General features: G+C 34.4%; 3 protein-coding genes across 3 annotated transcripts in view; 2 read left to right on the top strand and 1 right to left on the bottom strand.

Annotated features, from left to right (window-relative positions):
• Window positions 1–13,249, top strand: LOC112052392 (uncharacterized). Its single transcript, XM_052886929.1, has 14 exons — window positions 1–417; window positions 1,041–1,421; window positions 1,491–1,620; window positions 2,269–2,394; window positions 2,909–2,961; window positions 3,049–3,242; window positions 3,872–3,950; window positions 4,263–4,356; window positions 4,433–4,525; window positions 5,233–5,443; window positions 5,544–5,711; window positions 8,236–8,378; window positions 9,352–9,404; window positions 12,475–13,249. Exons 1-14 carry the CDS (start codon window positions 41–43, stop codon window positions 12,581–12,583), a joined length of 2,211 nt encoding a protein of 736 aa, XP_052742889.1. The 5' UTR covers window positions 1–40; the 3' UTR covers window positions 12,584–13,249.
• LOC112052403 (protein NDUFAF4 homolog) lies at window positions 5,952–7,475 on the top strand. Its single transcript, XM_024091459.2, has one exon. The coding sequence runs from the start codon at window positions 6,117–6,119 to the stop codon at window positions 6,765–6,767; it is 651 nt and encodes a 216-aa protein (XP_023947227.2). The 5' UTR covers window positions 5,952–6,116; the 3' UTR covers window positions 6,768–7,475.
• Window positions 13,242–15,204, bottom strand: part of LOC112052401 (N6-adenosine-methyltransferase subunit METTL3) — a 21,508-nt gene continuing 19,545 nt past the window's right edge. Inside the window, exon 13 of the mRNA XM_052886836.1 lies at window positions 13,242–15,018. Coding sequence (XP_052742796.1) covers window positions 14,892–15,018 — 127 coding nt within the window. The 3' untranslated portion in view covers window positions 13,242–14,891. The remainder of the gene's footprint in view (window positions 15,019–15,204) is intronic.

Genomic DNA, 15,204 nt, shown 5'->3' on the forward strand with positions numbered 1-15,204 from the left:
AGATATGTAATCAAATATAATAAATATTATACTTCAAACAATGTCTCGCAGTACAGATATAGTATTTATGACTGAATATATAAAACATGTATTGTATTTTGCTACAGTCAGACAAGGAAAAATTCTCAAGCACACCAATGATACCCATTATTTTTCTATTGATGACGAATTAATTTATGAAAACTATTACTCCGATTTCGGACCGTTGAACTTAGGATGCGTGTATAAATACTGTAATATTTTAAACGAAAAATTAAAACAATACTTGAATAAGCAGCGTATTGTTCATTATTCTTCAATAGATCCAAAGAAAAAGGCCAATGCTGCTTTTCTTATAGGATGTTACGGTGTGTTATATCTGAGCTTACAACCTAAGGATGCCATAAAGCCTTTAGTTGCTTATGGTCAAAATTACAGGCAAGTAGTTACGTAGTTTATTTTAAAATGTTACAAATATAGTATTACATATTAAATCTATACTAATATTATAAAGCTGAAGAGTTTGTTTGTTTGTTTGATTAAACGCGATAATCTCAGGAACTACAGCTCCGATTTGAAAAATTCTTATACTATTAGATAGCCCATTTATCGAGGAAGGCTATAGGCTATATAATTATCCCCATGTTACCACGGGAACGGAAAACACGCAGGTGAAACCGCGCGACGTCAGCTAATGAACAAATATATTATATTTATACAAAGATATGGACCTACTAACAGACGCAGCATGGTTTCACCCGCGTGTTCCCGTTCCCGTTGGAATATCGGGATAAAATGTCGCCGTGAAAGAATTTTTCTAAAAGGTTCAGTAGTTTCAGAGCCTATTCAATACAAACTAACAAACAATCAAATCTTTCCTCTTTATTATGTATTGTAGGAAATAGTAGTCTGAGACGGATATGACTCGATCTCGTGTTGTATTCTCGATCGTGATTTGTTGTCGTGACAAATATTGTGTAACCTTTGTTCAACATAGTGTTCTTTTTTTAGAATCCACTTCTGAGTTTTTTTGCTAACTGTACCTATATTATTTATTTTAGGCCATTTCAAGATGCAACTCAAGGAGATTCAAACTATACAATTTCTTTACTGGACTGTCTTCAAGGATGTGCCAAAGCTCGTGATTTAAATTTCTTTAATTTCCAAGATTTTAATTATGCAGAATATGATAGACTAGATAAAATACAAGGCGGTGATCTCAATTGGATTTTACCTTGTGAGTATAAAATGAAATTCGAGTTAAATCATTTTCCGTGTGTCGCTTTTTTAACTGTAAATATAGGTAAATTTTTAGCATTTATTGGACCGGTGGACTACTGTTTGGCTCTTTATCACCCTCCTGAAATGTATATCGATTATTTTAAAGAAAATAATATCAAAATTGTTATAAGACTAAACAAAAGTCTTTATGACGGAAATGTGTAAGTAATTTTCATTTAAGTCTAATATGTACACCACAACTTTTCAAATGTTTCAAATATTTTTTTTAGGTTTTCTAATGCAGGAATTACACACTATAATTTATTTTTTCCTGATGGATCGTGTCCTCCTCGACATATACTATTAAAATTTTTACAAATTAGTGAAGAATGCGACGGAGCTATTGCAGTTCATTGCAAGGTTATCAATTTGCTATTTGTATTTATATGCAAACTTACACTAAAACCAAACTCGACGTAGAATGTTTATCAACAAACAAATTAATAATTAGGGTATTGCTATCCGTAAATTGCTAGTAATTTTACACCTCATAATAATTTTGATTAAGTTGTTGTATAATGTCAATAAATTTTAAATAATAAGCTTTAAACTTATAATTCAAAATTAAGATTAAGACAATTAAGACTTAAGACAATTAGATATAGTTTTAATTTGAATAATCTTTTATGATTAAAAAATATGTATGAAATTATTTGCGTCTTCAACCTGTATTAGTAACTAGCGGACGCCCGAGCCATCGTCCACGTGGAATTTAGTTTTTTAAAAATCCTGCAGGAACCATGGGATGAAAAGTAGCCTATGTGTTAATCCAGAGTAGACCTATTTCCATTCTAAATCCAAATTTCAGCCAAATCGCTTCCGTGGCCGCAGCGTAAAGGAGGAACAATCATACTTACAGACACACACACACAAACTTTCCCTTTAAAACTAACCTAAAACCTTTGTAATATCATTGTGATGTGATGTGTTTGTTGATAAACATTCCACATTGAAATTGGCTTTAGTATAAGTTTGGATTCTTTCGATTTTTATTTAATTTTGGTTCAGGCAGGTTTAGGTCGCACTGGGTCACTGATTGGATGTTATTTGATAAAACATTATCGGATGACTGCCCATGAAGCTATAGCTTGGATGAGAATATGTAGACCTGGCTCAGTTATTGGTCACCAGCAGGTAAAAATTGTCACTGTAATTTATTTTTCAGTTTATGCTATGTTGTTTTACATGTATTTATGATTTTATGTACTTTGTATCAGATCTAATACAAAATACCTACTCGTATATAATAATCTGATTTTGTCAAATCCTGCAGTGGACGTCCATCGGCTAATATGATAATGATGTATTTTGTATATATATACACATATTTTTGTATTATTTATATTCTTATTTGTTTAATTACTTCGATGTACGAGTATGTTTAAGTATATTATATACCTTGTATTTAAAGTTAAGGTCATTGCGACTTCCCGTCTCACAAACGTAGGTTCCTATCATTAGGGTAACCTGGAAGAAGTCGCTCTAAGTCATAAGGCCGCCTTTTATTTAGATTTAGTTTCTTAATTACAAGTATTTTTATGTGCAATAAAGTGGTTAAAACAAAATAAATAAATATAAGAAAAAAAATCTATTGCAAATTATTTTTGTATCGCATATTTACTTATGTTGAATCATTCATTATTTTTAGGGATGGTTAGAAGAGTTGGAGCCGTGGTTAATTAAACAGGGCAATTTATATAGGTAAAGAGGTGAAGACATGTAAATAGAAGCCTTTAATTGTAACTTTACACTCTTTAAACCAATTAAAAATTGTAAAGTTTTCGGCAGGAGACGCAATTACCATGACGTTGACAAAATGCCAAACCATGATTTTGGTATCTACTCTATTGCTGAGAAATCGCATCAGCAAAGGCCGTTATTGAGCACCAAATCGCAATCACCGCCGCCTCCAATTCAAAGGCTTTCACGATCAGACAGTATTTCTCCATCAGCACGACCGATAGCATCCAAAACAAGAGAAGGTAAAGGATTAATACTTTTTGTACTTGTATATAATTTGGTCTATTATCATTATAGTTCAGACGGTGTTATTGTTAACATACATATTTGATTTTTTTTTATATATAAGTATATTAAAGTAACACTGTTTGAACGTGTTACAATTTTATTACTAATTTGTGTAATGCACTGCCAAGATCACGGAAAACAGTGTTATTTTAAGATACAACTTATGGGCCACAGAATTTTCAATGATATTTATGTATGTTTAGATGGTTTTGAAAAAAACGAAGAAGAGATTTTTATAATGGCATGCGATTTAACAGTCCAATCTAAAGAGACAGTGCCTCATATGAAAGGTTGTATCATTAAAAATAATGCTGTAACCGAAGACTATAATAGTCGAGAAAGTGATATACATATATCGCAATGGAGAAGATATTTATGTTGTAAACCATGCATTAAGACGTGTTACGATAAGCTATGGATGATGGCGGTGCGTTGTGCAAAAAGAATGCCAAATAAATGGTGCTTTAATAATTGTTGTGTGTTGTTAGATTTGGTTAGTAGTGACTATTTACAATGTATTTTTTAAGTATAACTACTACTGTTATATATATATATTTTAAAATATTTTTCATTTATTTATTAGCTGCTAATAAAACGACCGAAAAATCGCAACGTGCGTGGAAGGAGACAGTGAACACTGGGCCAAAGCTTCCTATCAAAGGGTAATTATCACTTGTCTTCAGTTAAACTCTAAAATCCAAACCGTTGGTTAACAAATATCACTGTTTGCTCTTTTAGTTCTCGTAAATAACTATTGTAGTATGTATTATTCTTTTTTATAATAGGTATCCAATTACTTTGTACAGTTACACGTGTGAACGTGTTACGTATGCTTCCCCAAGTAATTCCTGTAAAACATATTAAAAATCGAACTGCTTCATAGTTCATTATTTGGTAGGGAACAGTGAATGAGCACACGCCAATATTGACAAGGAATTCGTTCAATCATTTTGTAGCGAAATATTTTATTTTAGTGCATCACAAGACCTCAGTGGAATCTCAAGACGTGGAATTGGAGCAGGCGAACCGCGTGCTGTGCGCCCGTCAGTACGGAACCGAAACCGAATTGTGTGTTATGTTCTAAACTTTTTTTTCAAATGAGATTTTTGCTATGAATTACTTTACGTAGTTATATTTATTTTAGGAAACAAGTGATAGAAATTGCTTTAGAAACTTTAATGTCCCAACATTTCCTTCAAATCAGACACCAATCGCAGTGACATTGGATGAGGTTCGGGTAAGTTATGCCGTAATGATTATTTTATACTATACATATTTTAAGTGCTTACAAAATTACGGAAAGAAGTGACGCGAATTTAACGACTCCACTGAGCGCATACATGCATATTTTTGTGTTTACTTACATTATATAATTATGTATATTAATTGATTATGAAACATGGCTAAAACTCACGTGATATAAAGTCGGAGTATGCCCAACTAGTTTCGAACTTATACGGGGCCCTTAATCATGAGCTGGTTCTTGCAACGCGGCACGAGCGCAGCCGCTCGTATCGCGCGCTTGGAGAGAGGTTGAGTGGTGGGGAGTGAAGGTTCCGTTACACTCTCCGACGGATCATTAATGTCATCTTCATTAGACTCGTCTTCTTGTAAGCGGTTTGCGTTCACAGGGCAACCCTGTATTCTGTCATCCACTTGGGACTGCAACTATCTTGAAGTATCAAGATAATAACTGATATTTTGTTCTACGTAGCTAAACAAATAAATATAATATAATAATTAAGTAGGTGGTTAGATTAATAAGCTAAATACGTAACTCAAAACACAGTCATACGTCGTATACAAAACGTTTGCCTTTTTGTGTCGCACCATACAATATACCTCAGTACAAACATTTAAGATTACGAGTAAACGCTATTTACTTTGGTAAATAGCGTTTACTACCATTATGATCCTAAATCCGTATTTTTTTTGGTTTTACAGAACATTTTATTGCGAAATTCTACATTTAAAAGAGCAACGGTATCCAGTGATCAAAGGTCACCTTTATTTAGCGATCAAAGAGAAAAGCTTTTGGATTCTACCGTTATAGTCAAACCACAATATAATGTAAGAGGGTCTAACGTATTAAATAAACGTCCAATTCCTGGCACTGTTCCAAAAATAACATCGTCAACATACACATATCACACAGGTAAATATATTCAGTAATATAGTAGAATATTTTTATTTTTAAATTCTTAGTAGGTACGAGTAGTTTGTAATAAATTACTTACTGTAATTCGTTTCCAAAGGTCCAACCCAGCCTCAACAAAGGCGTCGTCTTGGTCGAAGTCCCAGTCCACCTATTATTAAAATGATGAACGAAAAATCTCGAGCAACAAATACTGCTCCAACTGTAGAAGTTTACCAAAATCATGAATCCAAAACTAATTTAAAAGGACAGCTATCAAGGCTAAAATGTTAGTATATTTGTACTTAATCTTAGCGCTTGAAAATTTAGCAAAATAAAATATTTTCTTATTTACTAATATTTTATAGTTTTCGACTATAGATAAATAACATCTTAAACTTATAAATCTTAATTGACTGTATGTTCTAAGCTTTATAGTACGTGATTGACACGATTTCGTAATAAGTACTGTCAACACTGAATATTAAAGTCTAACGGTCAATAAAATGTCATTGTTAACTTGTCAACGTCAAGTGTCAACTGTCAAATTTGAATTTTGAATTTCCAAAATATGAGAATAACCTTAAATTATATTGGGTCTTTAAATTCGAATAATAAATAATGTTCGAATTGTTTATCAAGATTTAAATGATGTTTTCCGAGTGAATCGTAATAATTACTAACGCCACTCGAGATGGGTGGGCTCGTTTCAAAAGCGCTGCGACCGATAAAGAGTTATAATATTGAAAATCGAGCTCACCGGGTGATATCCAAAGAAAAACCAACCGTAGCTCCCAGTTATCCGTCTACGATTGAGGAGTTGAAGAGGGTGCAAGAAGTGGAACCCGACATCGATGTGAAACTTAATAAAAAGGATATTAAGCTTGACGAAAGATTGAAAGATGTTTATGTAACCTCACACGGTCGCCCAGAAGACGACGTGACCAAAGAGAAGCAAGAGCAAAGCAAGAAACGTGCTCTACCACAGGACCGTAAGGCTTTGCCGGATTTCGACTTTGGATTGAAGGAACCTGAAAAGGTTCCCTATGGTAGAACAACTTTACGACAAGCAATAGATTATATATCTGCACATCAAATTAATCCTGAGGAGGTTACGGCTGCTAAAATTGCTTTCGAATACAAGTTAAAAGTGGAAGATGTAGAGAATATACTCAAATACTTTAAAACATATGAAGTATACATACCAGAGACTAAAACAGCACCAGCTACTTTTGCAGGGCCTACAGAGCTAAGGAGACAATTATACAATTCTAATGTTAAGCAAATAGATGGCAAAAAGAATGTAGTTGATGAAAATAAGCAAGCACAAATGAAGAATACATAAAGATTGTATAAAATTATTTAATTTAAAATTATTACCTCTTTAAAAATAAAATAAAATTACCTCCTTGGTGTCATAATGGATAAATAATTAATAGTAATAAAATGAACTTCACACTTATTGTTTGTCAGGCTATTAATTATATCATAATATAACAAGCTTTGAATGTAGTGTCGCTTTGCCTGGATTGCATTTAGCATTATAGTTTAGACAGGCAAGCCAAAGAGAATGAAATTAATAAACTAGAGATTTTCCTTATTCCATATTTTGTATTCTATTCATATAATTAATTAATTACCATTTTAAATCATCAAGCTTTAGACTTAAAAAATGCAGGTCACTAATTTAGTAGATGTCTTTTTTCATATTGGTCTCAAAATTCCTTTTAGTATTCTTATAATATAAATGTAAAATTTAGTTTCCTTACTGTTACAAAAATAGAAATGTTTCCATTTAATTATACTATGTAGTATGTCAATATGAATTTAATGTATGTAAATAAGATTATTTAATTTATACATCTACTTGTATGTAATTAAATTATTAATTTGTTAAATCTCAGGTTCAATGGTAGCCCATTTGAAAAAAGGTTGTCAGGACTAAGGTGGTTAAATATATTGTTCTTTTATAGATTAGCTTAGCAAATTTTAATATTTGTTTCAATAATGTGATTTAGATGTAGTTAGTAAATAAAACTCTTTGTTTTGTTCACGATTGTATTTTAATGAATGCCCGCTTAACTACAGATGAATGTCTGGATGAGCTACTACATACTTAAGGTTTAGTATCTTATAGAATGTGGTGTGTATAAATACATAAAGGCTTACGGACTAGGGTAAACTTATGGTATGTTAAACTGTCATCCACTAGAGACATTACATATAAATGGTAATACACCATTACACATAACCATGACTAACAGCTTAATTTTCTCGGTAAGGCACTGGTTTGTTCTACTGAGAATTTCTTGCATGATATGCTAGGTATATCTGAACATAAACATACAAATATAAAAGATATTTGCAATTTTTATTTGTCAGCCCCGACTCCCAAGTCTTACCATACAAGTTAAGCGTGACATCAAGATCCTGCCGTATTTATTACAAGGCGCGTTTTAAGCGATCCTCGACAGCGCCGCAAAGATATCTCTGTAACTCCGAAAGGGTTATATTTATTTATTTTGCTTGATGGATGGCTCCTGAGGATGCTCCGGTTTCGGGGTGAAACGTACGTAGAGAGTATTTTATCGGACTTGGGTGACGTTGTCGCATGGGTTCGTCGGCTTTTCGCGGATGATAGCAAAATAAATAAATCATTATATAATCATGATGAACTTTCGCAAAGTAACGCCTGCTTCTATCCAATACTCCGACGGAGTTATCGCAGATACGTTGTTATTTGTACTAAAGAATAAATTTTCAAATATCCAATTAAGGCCACTTCGCCACCATTTTGATTTTGTTTTCCCCAGTAATCGCGCCGAGGCACGGCTCCATCGGTGCCGCGTCACTGGGCGCGCAGCGGGGCGCGCCTCCCGACCCTCGGCAGGCCCCCTCAGTACGCTCTGACGAGCGACCACTCGCCACACAGGGAGACATGCTAAACAGCATCAAGGTAGGTACCTACTCAATTTTTATTAGCTTCATCATCATATTAAATTATCATCATCATTCACAACCGATGGACGTCCACTGCTGCACATAGGCCTCTTGCATGGATTTCCAAACACCACGATCTCGAGCAGTTAACATGCAGCGGCTCCTGCAACCAGCTTGATGTCCCTGGACCCCGGTACACCTACCTAATATACCTTATAGCCTATTTTAAAGGCCCACGTGATATTCTCAATGTTAGCTATATTTATAATATTCCAGAATAGTTCAGACTACGCTATAGGTAAATACGCTATAAAAGCCGTGATAGCCCAGTGGATATAACCTCTGCCTGGTGTGGTTTCGAACCCGGTCCGGGGCATGTACCTCCAACTTTTCACTTGTTTGCAATTTTAAGAAATTAAATATATTGTGTCGTCTCGAACGGTGAAGGAAAACATCGTGAGGAAACCTGCATACTTAATATACTGCAATTTTCTTAATTCTCTGCGTGTGTGAAGTCTGCCAATCCGCATTGGGCCAGCGTGGTGGACTATTAGCTTAACCCCTCTCATTCTGAAAGAAGACTCGAGCTTAGCAGTGAGCCAAATATGGGTTGATAACGACGATTCGTATACCTACGTTTAAAAATAAGCAGAAACCCTAAGGATAGGTATCTACTTTTGAAAAAAAAACACCTTCCTAGAATGGTCTCCAGTAGGTATCAGGTCTGCGATAGGGTCAGGTGATATCACGAAGGGACAGAATAACTTTTCATAACTAGGTACCTATACAAGAAATAGAAACAGTAGCCATTTAGTTATGCTAATTAATTATTTAATAGAAAATAATAATATAGATAATTATTAAGAAGACATTATAAAAATAAGAAATTAAGTTATTTATAATTTCTTAGATAAGTAGTTCTCTAAAAAAATCTTTTTAGAAAATAACTAATCGGAATAGTTTAATCATTCACTTTATTTCGTTTCTAGTTCCAGAGAAGACTTCGTGATACCATCACTGCGGAAAGATTGGAAAAGCAAGGGTATGTTTGTATCGCATCGTTTTGTACAGGAATACTGAACTCCCTATAGAATAATTGTACAAAAACGCGCGATGAGAAGCGAATTTATTTTGATGTCGTTTACTTTGACAAGGTTCTATCCGATACCTTTTCAAAGTTAAATACATCAAACTTAAGCCCTCATTCGCACGAGAGTTTTTTTAACGGAAGTATAAAAGTGTTCAAATACAACAAACACATTCCCAATTATGTTCACACGAGGCTTTTTTTCGAGCAGTGTTGCATTTGAAAATTTTGGGTGTTAGAAATAGACCTTCATTTAAATTTATATTATATTTAAACGCTTATATTTTATTAATTTAAAAATTTAAACTATTATATTTTAACGTCCGTTAAAAAATCTCTCGTATATGATAACTAACTGCGGACTAGTTTACTTTGACAAGGTTCCAACGCTAATCCTACACACTTGGGCTAACCCTGCAGGTATGCTAAGACCTATAGAGTTATAGTTGAGCTATTGCGGCTCTAAATATAGGTACCTATATCCTAACCTTGTTAATATTATGTGATGATTGTGAGAGAGCTGGTAGATATTAATTTTTTATTTTCTTTTAGCAGAACTACAAAAGGCAAGCAGAACCGAAACGAAAGTTCCAATACGACTCGAGCAGAGCCCTCTGCATCAAAACCGGGTCCTAGTGACCATAGGTTTCTTTTTTTTATATTTTTGGTCAATGTATATGGCCTCCTATAAATTTAAGTCTTCTATTTTACTTTTCCGAACTATGTATCCCGCCCATTGCCACTTCAGCTTCGCGACTCGTCAACCTCCCACCAAGTGGACTGACGACATCAAGAGAGTCGCAGAGATTCACTGGATGCAGGTGGCTCAGGATCGTTATGTTTGGTAGTCCCTACAAAAGGCCTATTTCCTGTAGTGGACGTCTGATATGATGAAGATGATGATTTTACTTTTAGAGGCAATAGCGAGGTAATTAGTCAAAGACGATTATTTTCAGATGTTAATTATAATGGCCGGGACTAACGGTTTAGACCGGCATACACATCTCTTATTTGTACAATTTAAAATAATACTTTTTTTATAGTTAAAAAGTATTCAGTAGGAAATTATACTAAGACAAAGAAATCTTACCCCTTTATAATAGTTGATTATATTAATATATCTAAGCCCTGTTTTATTTATTTCTAACATTTAATTTTTCGCACTACTTTAATTCTCTATTGAAAATTAATGATTATTAAGAAGTGTCCAATAGGTTTATTTATTTATTTATTTATTTAATATCAAGCAATACCATACATTACATTATACAATATAATAATAATAATTACAAGTTACATTTTATTACATAATGCAAGTTATGGATACCCAGTTTGGGCGTAGCCTTTTGTCGAGTGAGTGATAGGGAGACCGATTTTATTTTTTGTTTTTATTTGTCATTCAAGTAGTCATTCACCGTGTAATAGCACTTTTCGACCAGAAAGTCCCTTAATTTCTTTTTGAAAGCAATATCTTTCGCCTCATTACGTATACGGTCTGGAAGGTTGTTGTAAATTTTTATTGACATTGCGTATGGGCCGGAGCTGTGGAGTATTAATTTTGAAAGAGGGTAAATTAGTTTATTTTCGTTTTTTTCGCGGAAGCGCCGTGGTTTATAAGAGTTATCGACTTTTTCGTAAAAATGAAAATTTTTTCTCACAAATTTACATATTTCAAAAATATATATGCAGGGCAGGGTCAATATTTTTAGTTGTTTGAAATACGGTTGGCATGATTCAGTCTTACTTATATGTACGAGGATGCGTATACACTTTTTTTGAAGTATAAACAAATCTTGGGCGTTTGTGCTATTTCCCCAAAGGATTACCCCATACCTTAACCACGCGTACCCATAGGCATAAAATGCAGCTAATGCAGTTTTCATGTCAGTGGTTCTTTTTAATTCTTTAAGTCCATATATAAATTTCGATAATTTATTTTTCGTTTTGTGTATATGATTTTTCCAATTTAAATGAGTGTCAATTTCTATACCTAAAAAAGTTAAACTGTCAACACATTCAATATTTATGTCATTATAGGAAAATTTGATATTTAATTCTGTTTTTTGATATGGTCTGAATTGAATTATTTTCGTCTTATTAAAATTTATTTCTAAATTATGAACATTCATCCATTTAATTATGTCATTGAGTAGATTATTTAATTTGTCATTTAAGTTAATGTCATTTGAAAAAGATAATAATAAAGAAATGTCATCCGCAAATAATACACAATATTCGTCAAGGATTTTCGGCAAGTCATTGATATAAATTAAAAACAGAATACACCCAAGAACGCTTCCTTGGGGTATTGAGTTAGTCATTTTTATTACGTCTGATCTAGTGTAGTTAATTTGTCCCGTTTTTTGATCACATTGTTCAATTTCAACATATTGTTCGCGATTTTCTAAATATGATTTAAACCACGCGTGTGGTATTCCGCGTATTCCTATGCCATATAGTTTATTAAGTAAAATACTGTATTGTACTTTGTCATATGCTTTGGACATATCTAGCATTAACCCTATTGCGTAATTTTTTCTGTTTAAAATGTTAATTGCTTCTTGTATAAATTTATAGACAGCCAACGTCGTACTGCGATCCTTTCTGAAGCCGTTTTGGCTTTCATCAAAGATTTTAAATTTTTCACAATACGAGTTTAGTCGTCTACACATAGCTGTCTCAAATATCTTTGATGTTGCTGGGAGTAAAGCTATGGGTCGATAGTTGCTTGGGTCCGTTTTGGCGCCCTTTTTATACACCGGTCTTATGATAGATTTTTTTAAGCGTTCAGGAAATATTCCGTCGATAAATGACTGATTAACTAGTAAGTATAGTGGTGGTGTTAATTCTTTCGCACATTTTCTTAGTAGCGATGGTGGTATATGGTCAATACCGCAACTATTTTTATTTTTTAATTTACGTATAATGTCATACATTTCACGCGGTTGGAGGTTGGAGGTCTACATCGAATATGGCTCAACTATAGATAGTTTTTTTATTAAATTTATATTTATTTAAATTTCAGAATTAGTAACATCACAGAGAAACCTAGCGCGGGTCTGGCAAGAGGACGCTACCGCAATCCACGGCCGAGCTCGTCTAAAGGAAGATATCCACATCCGTCTTTTTACTAATACATTTATGACTTAGTTTGGAACTGCGGACTTATTTAGCTAGACACCGCAAGCGTTTTCGAAAAAATTGTGCAAAGAAGCTGTTTGCCGCTAATTTTTTTTGATATGAAACGTCATAAGTAGCATGTCAGTGACTGTTGACCGACGGACGTCTCACCACGTTATAAACCGACATATTAAAAGCCCATCCCTTTAATAAATAAATCATTACTTCATCAAAAAATGTATGGGTCGGTGGGCATTCTCCTTTATATTTATACAATTTCAATGTTGGACAACTAATATCCGTCCCAAGTTTATTTACAACATCGACCATTTCTCAGACGTAACGATTACCTACAGTGATTTTATTTTATTTGGACATAACGAAATAATTAGATAATTACTACTAAGTTAACAGCATCGTAGGTAGTAAAAATTTAACACGGATAGTATTTCATTAACAAACGGCTTCTAGCTAAATATTACTCCGTGCTTTGAACCGTTGGTGTACTGTAGCGATATTGTTGTCAAATTATAAGTTTTTTGACGTTGATGTTAATTTGTCTATCAAGATTGCGAAAATGTTTGTTTTTTTACCACATTGTCGACAAAATTGGTGAATTGATTTGTGGCGTCCGAATCCAGATAAGATTCAACAAAATAAAATACAACACAATTAAAATATTACAAACATTTTATTTATTTACAAATCTGTACAAATTATTTTAATAATTATTCTAAAATGGATATTATATCTAAAATCGTTTAAAAACATTAACATACCATAATAGTGAGAATTTAAAAAGTTTTTAACAGATCAGCACGCTGATTCACTATTTTTGTCGTTTGCTAGTTGACATTTACGAAATTGAGATTATAATTATTAGGTAGGTAAAAATGTCATCCGGGGCTTAGTGGATATCACTCGTAAATTACATTTTGTCACTTTATTTGATGTTTATTTTAATAGGTTGGCAATAAAGACCAAAATACTGGAAAAAAATGTCAGTTTGACACAGACAATGCAATGAATTTAATGTCAAACGGAGCCGATTAAGTTGCGCAAATGTGTCTTTAACACGTAATTTAGCTGATTTAGGTTAGAGTTCACCGACATTCGTTTAAACATAATCAATCGTTTAAATAACTTAAACGCCGTTAAGTCCTAATTTCCTGTTCACCACAGCCAATATGCCGGTTATCTATGTAAATCGAGCGTTTATTTTAACCGAGCGTGCATACCCCGGTTAAGACGTCTTTGATATAAGTGTAGGTTATGTTTTTGTAACGCTCGCAAGTTTCGTGAAGATTATTTTCTCAACTACCAAAATGCAAAGGACCCGTAAAATTATAAAAGAGTTTATTATTCATTTCTGAAACAATTCATTTTCTCTCATAAATAAATCAGTTCCTAGCTTTGGGGTTTTATGCCACTGCATGCTGCCAGCTTCGATTTCCAAACAAAAATATTTGTCAATTTGATATGGTACATAAAAAATCGGTGTTGCCGATACGTATTTTTCAAAATCCACACACACATCACAAATCGTAGCGGAAACTCCTCAAATTGAGGAAAGAACATATCGTAATTCCCCAAAAAATCCCTCGCAACGTTTGGGGAATTCCTCGCAAGTTGGCAATGCTGTTATAGATAATATATAAATTGTTCATAAATAGTTCACTCGTCGTTCTCCATCGCTCGGTTTACAAACCAGAGTCAAAAAGCATCTGGTGAACAGGAAAAAAACGCACCTTGTTCAAACTACGTTTAATATTTGACAGGCTGGTTCTGTAAACGCCGTTTAAATGAATTTCGGTGTACTCGGGTCTTAGTGTCGCCGCACACGTGCCACACTTGACAGCCACAAACTCCGCTACAAGAAACAAGATGGGGCCACAGAAGTAACTGAAGCGCGCGACAGCCACTTGTGGCCGGTGGTCGACACTTATGTGGTCGACACTTATGGTCGGTGGCTGCTACTTTTTAACCCATACATGCAGTATCAAAATCGCGCGAATGGCGTGTGGCGGGGTTTAGGGGCCACAAGAAGCGATCAGCGACGATTGTAGCGTGTGGCGGCCACCGGCGTCAATCGTATGCGGCGAGTCAATACAAAATGTATGAAAACTACAGGATATATGCCGATAGCGGCGTTTTGTGGTTGTGCCCGTGTGTGGCCAGAGCCTTTATCAGACGTAGATATTTCTAGAAAATTGGCCCGATGACAAATTGTGACCAATTTTCCAATTTTTACTTATAGTGCATACCCTAGTAAAAACCGTTGTGCACGCCGCTGGCTGTGAGTGTAGAGCGCGTAGTCTAGCGCTACGACAGGCCGGGGTCTGGCGTGGGGGGCGCCATGCAGTTGCCGTCGGGGTACCTCTTCTTGAAGGCCGCTATCAGCTCGGGGTCCACCAACCGCACGCCGTCCACTTGGTTGCCGAGTGTTATCCTGATAGACAGGTTTGTGTTAAAAAAATTATAGACCTATCATTTTTTTAATGATAGGTCCCAATACGGATTGGCAGACTTCACACACATAGAGAATTAAGAAAATTTTCAGGTATGTCGGTTTCCTCACAATGTTATTCCTTCACCGTTTGAGACACAGGATATTTAATTTCTTAAAATGCACACA

Source organism: Bicyclus anynana, chromosome 2, assembly GCF_947172395.1.
Source record: "Bicyclus anynana chromosome 2, ilBicAnyn1.1, whole genome shotgun sequence".
In the NCBI taxonomy this organism is placed as follows: Eukaryota; Metazoa; Arthropoda; class Insecta; order Lepidoptera; family Nymphalidae; genus Bicyclus; species Bicyclus anynana.

What these genes read in the sequence shown, in the direction of transcription:
- LOC112052392 (XM_052886929.1), top strand. Translation starts at nt 41, where the DNA reads ATGTCTCGCAGTACAGATATAGTATTTATGACTGAATATATAAAACAT. An exon ending in AGCATCCAAAACAAGAGAAG is followed by an intron (nt 3,243 to 3,871) that starts GTAAAGGATTAA and finishes TTTATTTATTAG; the next exon opens with CTGCTAATAAAACGACCGAA. An exon ending in CCAAAGCTTCCTATCAAAGG is followed by an intron (nt 3,951 to 4,262) that starts GTAATTATCACT and finishes ATTTTATTTTAG; the next exon opens with TGCATCACAAGACCTCAGTG.
- LOC112052403 (XM_024091459.2), top strand. Translation starts at nt 6,117, where the DNA reads ATGGGTGGGCTCGTTTCAAAAGCGCTGCGACCGATAAAGAGTTATAAT.